At 38.2% G+C, this 7587-nt stretch overlaps 1 protein-coding gene across 1 annotated transcript; it reads left to right on the forward strand.

Moving 5' to 3' along the window:
• Nucleotides 1-2576: 2576 nt before the first annotated feature.
• Nucleotides 2577-5410, forward strand: LOC107680517 (keratin, type I cytoskeletal 19-like). The gene is made up of 8 exons (XM_016476422.1): nucleotides 2577-3150; nucleotides 3328-3410; nucleotides 3814-3970; nucleotides 4063-4224; nucleotides 4367-4492; nucleotides 4624-4844; nucleotides 4957-4970; nucleotides 5065-5410. Exons 1-8 carry the CDS (start codon nucleotides 2629-2631, stop codon nucleotides 5223-5225), a joined length of 1446 nt encoding a protein of 481 aa, XP_016331908.1. The 5' UTR covers nucleotides 2577-2628; the 3' UTR covers nucleotides 5226-5410.
• Nucleotides 5411-7587: the final 2177 nt, after the last annotated feature.

The following is a 7587-nucleotide window of genomic DNA, read 5'->3' on the forward strand; positions in this document are numbered from 1 at the left end:
TAACATTCTGAACAATAAACTATTCATTTACATATTTGGTTGTGGCGTGGTCCTTGCTCGTGAAATAAAAAATAAGTTAAAATAGAAAACAGTTATTTTACATTGTAAAATATTTTCACAATATTTCTGTTTTTACTGCATTTTTGATTTAAAAAAAAAAGTAGTCTGGGTGAGCATTAAAAGCAAAGATTCTTTCAAAAACATTCAAAATCTTACTGACCACAAACCTTTGAAAAGTAGTGTAATTAAAAACAGTTCATGTGGTGGTACGTGTGGTCCTTGCTCATGAAACTTATTTTAGTGAATAAAGTACCATATTTCAGCTATTGTTTTGTTAGGATGAGTACTCAAAAGGTTATTTTATCATTGCTTCTAGAAAATCCTCAATCTATGTTTTCTAACAGCGGCTTGTGGCCGTAAACATTTCATTTTAACGTGGCTTTAAGCACTATGCATCGTTAACGTTTAACTTTCACCATGACTAAGCCGGTGAATGTGCTGTTTAAGCGATAAAACGAGCATCTTCCATCCGAAGACTTGTGTTGCATTTCGGGGCAAAGCAAAAAAACATTGTCGAGCAACAATATAAAATGCGGTAAACTATTAATTGGTTATTCTACAATGAATTGTACTATAAATTATACTACAATTTGGAATATAGCCTACTGTAAATTGATAAACTGTTCGGCGTGATTACGATAATGTCTCAGACAGCGTCTGTAGTCCCATTTAGCAACTTGTTAGCAACCGTCTTTTTTAAGAAATGTAACAGTTTAAAAAAAACACGAGTGGGGTGTAACTGGTGTGTTTTATGTCGTAGAATAAAATGTGAAAGTATCTTGAGCTTTTGTGAACCACGGACCTTATTTTAGGGGATTTAACCAAACTCCCATTAAAAAAACCCATTGACTCTGGGATGATGGAACCGGAAGTGCTAAAATGCTAACTAGCTTCCGGGTTTTTGCCTACAAAGTGACGTCATAGTTCCACCACTCTATATCCTTAACCACGCCCCTAGTTTGCTATGAGTGAGATGGAGAGGTGGAGCTCTAAAATACGTCACTTATATTGAAATAAAATTCTCCTTCTTAAAATTCCTCTTTAATGCATTTGGCAGACATTTTTATCCAAAGCAATTTAATGCTTCCTTGGGAATCGAACCCATAACTTTTTCTAGCACCATACACTGTTTGAGCTTCCGGAACAGTACGAGTTTGTTACAAACAATCGAAAGATCATTTAATTTACTATTATTATTATTATTTGTTGTTGTTGTTGTTTTTCATTTTATAAATACCATTATAATGTTAATTATACATGTTAATTATAATTAAATAGTCCCACACCAAATAACTACACACACACAAAAAAAGTCTGGGTCTCGCTGTCTCGCTCAGGCTGCGCTGCAGTGTCTATTCACAGGCGCGATCCCACTACTGATCGACACGGGGGCTTTGCCTGCTCTGTCTCCGACCTGGACCGGTTCACCCCTCCTTAGACGACCTGGTGGTCCCGAGCTCCCCCAGGAGCACCATATCGATACCGAACTTAGTGCGGACACCCGATCGACATAGTCCACTGCAGCCCAGAAGAAGCCCTGAGCTCCAGCGATCCGCCAGCCTCAGCCTCCCAGTAGCTTGGATTACAGGCGCCGCCACTGAACCCGGCGAGAGCCGCGAGTATCAGCGCTGCTGCTCAACCTGCTGCTCACAGCGCCCTCTAGTGCAGATAAACACAACACGAACTCTCTCTGTCTCTCAGATTCAGATGTAGAATAAAGAAGCTTTATTAGAAAGGACACTAGGAAAATAGACGTTTTAAAATAAACCATTTAATTTAGACATTTAATGCACGCTTTGTGACAAACTTGCACACAAGCAAATAAAAAATTAAAAGTGGAATCTTTTGTACTTTTTCCTCGTGTTTTGTCTACATACTAAATAAATATTAAAATATTGCACACATGCATCATTCACAATAAATAAAATAAAATAAAATAACCAAACTGGGCATGCAATTACTCAAGCTGATCCGTGTGACCTGTAAATGGGAGGTGAAACTGCCACAGATGATCTCACATCACCTCAGGGAGTTACCTGTCTGCCAAATCCTTCTTTATTAAGATGAAAATGGTGAATTTATAAAATGTCCAACCTTGCATGACCAGCTCAGCCACCTTTTTCGGCACTGTACTGTCGAAGGGATTTCCTCCATTGGCACAAAACACTGGCCACATGCTCGTAAACACACACACACAACTTGCATACACACAGTGTGTGTCGCAAGCCTAGTTATTTCACTGCACTCCCTCCATTGTAGTTTTGAGGGTGAGTACATCTCATGAGTACATTCGGTTAACACAAATTCCTCAGCAGCTTCCTCACCAGGGTGGAACCTGAACACTGGTCTTTAAGTTTCATCTCCGCTGGTGGTGACAGCTGGGACTGACACACATACACTCTCCCACACACACCCTACCCTCCCTCACCCACCCACAAAGTCCTGGAGCCGCCCTGGATCTGCATCTCTATAAGAGGTCAGAGCTGGGCTCAAAGGTGCCATCCTCGTCTGGACAACTCTCTCAACGGTTTCCTCTCTGGGTTCATCTCATCTCCTTATCCATCCACCATGTCGGTCTCTGTTCGCATGACATCCTCCAAAGGACCCAAGACCGTGACCTCAAAGTCCATTATCACCAAGAGTCGGGGTGGTTCCACGTTCTTTCCACAGAAAGCCCACAGCGTGTATGGAGGTGGTTTAGGTGGAAGCAGCCGCATCTCTTCCTCCTCGCTGCAATCCAGAATCGGAGGATACGGTGGAGGATACGGTGGAGGATACGGTGGAGGATATGGTGGAGGATATGGTGGAGGATATGGTTTTGGTGGTGGATACGGTGGAGGTTATGGCGGAGGATATGCAGCAGGCATAATGCCTGGAGGCTGCTTTGTAAATGACTTCCAGCTGAATGAGAAGGCCACCATGCAGAACCTGAACGACCGTCTGGCATCCTACCTGGAGAAGGTGCGCTCGCTGGAGGCTGCCAATGCCATCCTGGAGAGGCAGATCCGCGAGTACTATGAGAAGAAAGGGCCGATCGCACAGAGGGACTACAGCGCCTACTGGAACACCATCAAGGACCTGAAGGACAAGGTACAGTGATGCCTGAACGAATATGAAACATTACTAGCACTTTCTAGTGCAATGATATTCTTTTGGATATAGCAGCTAAAAAAAGAGACTTGCTTTCTCAGAGTTTGATGATAGCCTATGTCCATATAAAGTAAGTCTCCATATGTGTTCTCATGTATTAAATCCTCTACATTTCAGATTAAAAACGCTACCATCCACAACGCCAACATCCTCCTGCAGATCGACAACTCTAAACTGGCTGCTGATGACTTCAGGATCAAGTAAGCTACACAGCGTTGACCACAATCTTGTGAACTTAGATACAACAAGCTTGATGCATAAAATATTCAGCACAACTGTTTTCAGCATTGAGCAGCAAATCAGCATATAAGAATGATTTCTGAAGGATCATGTGACACTGAAGACTGAAGTAATGGCTGCTAAAACAAACCAGCGTTGACATTGCAGAAATAGGCCTACATTACATTTTAAAACATATTACGTTATGACAGTTTTACTGTATTTTTGGTCAAATAAATGCAGCCTCGGTAAGCATAAGAAACTTCTCGCAAGATGTTAAAAAACTTACTGGTTCCAATCTTTTGAACAGTAGTGCATGTGTGTATTTATGACATTGGTTGTGTTTAAATAATGATTGGTGTGTTTATTCCCTATGTCAATCAGATATGAGCATGAAGTGGTGATGCGGCAGTCTGTGGAGGCTGACGTCGCTAACCTGCGCCGCTTACTGGACCAGACAAACCTGGCAAGGGCCGACCTGGAGATGCAGATCAAGGGTCTGGAGGAAGAGCTGGCATTTATGAAGAAGAACCACCAGGAGGTGTGTTGTGGTTTTCTGATAGATCATCTATGTAGAACTGATCCTAAATTTGGGAGTATTCTATTCTATTCTCTTATACTGTGGCATTACAGGAGCTGGCTGCACTGAGGTCACAGCTGACAGGCACAGTGAACGTAGAGGTTGATGCTGCTCCTCAGCAAGACCTGAACAAGGTTATGGAGGAGATTCGTGCTCATTACGAGAACATCATACAGAAACACCGCAGGGAACAGGAGGCCTGGTTCAAAGACAAGGTAAGACTTCTTCTTTCTCCCTCAGTCTAAATCTGAATTCTACTTTGCTATCAAGATTTCACTGAATAATAAACCACATATTCCTGAATGTCATTTGTAGTAGTGCCTGGATAGTGATATAGTGTTTTTGTCTACTGTTTAGACGGCAGGGTTGAACAAAGAGGTGGCCATCAGCACAGAGACCATACATACGTCCAGATCGCAGATCACAGAGCTGCGAAACACCTTACAGAGTCTGGAGATCGAGCTGCAGTCTCAACTAAGCATGGTGAGACACAAGTGGAATGTAGAGCGAGATTAGATAGATTATCTGAACCAGAGGTAGGAAAATATAATGCAAGACTCAAAACAAGCAGAGCAACGGTGCTTCATTATGTTTTTGTGCATGTTCTCAAACAGAAAGCAGCGCTGGAGAACTCACTGGCAGAAACAGAGGCTAGGTACAGCGCTATGCTAGCAGGCTACCAGAACCAAATCAACATGCTGGAGGCCGAGCTTTGTCAAGTGCGGGCAAGCATTGAGCAACAGGGACGTGATTACGCCTTGTTGTTGGACATCAAGACACGTCTGGAGCAGGAGATCGCCACCTACAGGAACCTCCTGGAAAATCAGGACTTCAAGTAAGGTTCTTTTTAAAAGTTAATGTGAGTTAAAATTGGCGGAGCATGGATTATGTTATATTATCTTGTCCAGGCTTCACTAATACATTTTTTCTTCCTCTTACTCTTCCAGGACTCAAATTCCAGGTAATTGAAATCTCTCTGTATTTTCTGGTAGGATGGCCAGTGTATGTTGTAGCCTACCTTACACATTAATAACTCTTTCCCTCTTGTCCTTCAGGATCAACTATCATGATCTCAGGTGGATCTCTCTCCTCAGGTGGATCTCACATTGTCACATCTGGTGGATCTCAATCCTCTGGTGGTTCTCACACCATCACAACTGGTGGACCAACAATCCAAATCAAGCAAACCACCACCACTTCACACCGTACTTACTAAAGTCACAGCATGCCGCTTCGTGAGACAGTATTCAGACTCATGCAGACATTTAATTTTAAATGTGTTGATACACAGTTTGTGACATGACAAGAAACGAGGAAATGTGTTGCTTATAAAACATCGAAAGACACTCACTGTTATGTTGTTGTATGTGAGAAAAACCTGTCTCTGAAAATAAAACGGCTGTCAAGAATTATTTGTTATGTGTGTTTTTATTTCGCATAATACTATGGTCTAAAATTTAAAATGGTGCAAAACACATGGCATGACACATTCTCGAGAGCAGAAAATACCATATAGACCACACTCAGAAATTAGTTTTATAAGGACCAGTATTTATTTTCAGAGTTGTATTTATTTTACAGCAAATAATACAAGCAAATAAGTAAACAATTAAATAAATATTTGATTTTTTCATGAACAATTTCACTCTTGGACTTGCCTGCTTGTTTAGTCCTCCCCCTATTGGCCATGTGATGCTGTTATATGCTACATTTTGCCATGTTAAAATCAAGAATTTGCTAAAAAAAATTTACAAAACACATAAATAAATGTAAAATGTCAATAATTTTCTGTTGCTTTGTTCAGTAAGCCTGGAAGTTATTTCGATATTAACAATTAGAGCATTTCTTTAAAGCCCCACAGTATATAACAGTAACTACATTTGGCGTACAAAACACATAAATAAATGTAAAATGTCAATAATTTTCTGTTGCTTTGTTTAGTAAGCCTGGAAGTTATTTCGATATTAACAATTAGAGCATTTCTTTAAAGCCCCACAGTATATAACAGTAACTACATTTGGCCAGAAAGGCTTTTATTTTATATTTGGACTGGAAGTTATTTATGAGTAAACGCAAAAGTCTGGGTCTCGCTTTTTTAAAAAGTATTATAAAAACGTATTTTATTTCAGCAAGTTTCCAAGACAAAGTTTCTCATTTTAATTGTTTAACTTGATGTACTAAAATTCAAACTGGAATACAAATGAATAAAAACTACAGATATTTTTTAAAACGAATGTCAAAAACACAACAAAGTTACTAAAACTAGATTTAAAATATAAAAACAGAAACTATAAAAATAAAATAATGCAAAATAATAACAAAAACCTATTTTGTTGGTGTTTTGTTTTAATTGGATGTATTGATGCTTTGGCTGAAAACCAATCTTGCTTATAAAGTGCTTTGAAAACTGAAATTATTCAACTATTGTCACTCCTGTGGCCTTTTAAAGAACAAAACACTTCGCACATAATCACTTATCTCGTTTATTAATAATCGCTTATTTCATTTAAATGTTAACTGTAGGCTATATAACACTATTAGGCCTAATTTAATTCGTCCATTAATAATGTTCGGCTGTTTGCAAATATCACTAGAGAATTCATTTTCTTTGTAATAAATAAGAAAAACCCAACAAAACAATAAGAAAAAGGGGGAAAAAATCATAGATCTGCCCCCGGGGTCATTAAACACAAGAGATGAAAATGTAATTAAAACAAGCGATAAACATAATAATAAAGCAAAAGGGGAAAAATAAGATGAGCAGAACAATTCTGATATTTTTTGTAGCTTTTCTTGAAACATAATTTCTCTACAATACCTCTAATTCTTCCTCCATTTCTTATTGGAACAACCTTTTTGATGATATTAAGTGGGCATATGTTTGGTCACTCCCTCTGAAATTCTTCTTAACAAATAAAGTTAAAGAAATATCTTATAAAATAATCCACAGGTTTTATCCTGTCAAGCAATTTTTGCAGAAATTTAAAAGTGACATTGATACATTTTGTTCATTCTGTGAATTTTCTTCTGAAACTGTAGCTCATTTGTTTTGGGAGTGTCCCTTTGTTCAGTCTTTCTGGAATAATGTTAATGCTCTGATTGTCCAAAATATTTAATATTTTTTATAAACACATTATTTTGGAGTTTTATGCTAAAGATAAGAATCTATTTAATGCAAGTTTTTGTATAAACCTCCCGTTATTTATTGGAAAGTTTTATGTCCATAAATGTAAATATACTAAATGTAAATCCCATTTTAACATCTTCAGACAAGAACTGAAGTTGTATTTAAATACAAGTTCAACGTCTGTTAACAAGAAAGCTATAAAAACATCTAGAATTTGTGCCATGTTTAATATTGTTCCCTAATATACTTATATTTCTATTTGTGTGCCTTTTTTTTCTTTTTTTTTCTTCTGTCCTTTTCTTAAGAATTTTTATATTATATTGTTTTTTCTGTGATGTTTTATCTATTAATCCTCAAGTAGTTTATTATTGATTGGTATTTTGTATGTTTTGTACGTACTGTTTTTTACTGTTTGTTTTGTACGTACTGTAATCCTTGTTGTTTACTGCAA

The sequence above is a fragment of the Sinocyclocheilus anshuiensis genome, unplaced genomic scaffold, assembly GCF_001515605.1.
Source record: "Sinocyclocheilus anshuiensis isolate Anshui unplaced genomic scaffold, SAMN03320099.WGS_v1.1 scaffold308, whole genome shotgun sequence".
Classification (NCBI taxonomy): domain Eukaryota; kingdom Metazoa; phylum Chordata; class Actinopteri; order Cypriniformes; family Cyprinidae; genus Sinocyclocheilus; species Sinocyclocheilus anshuiensis.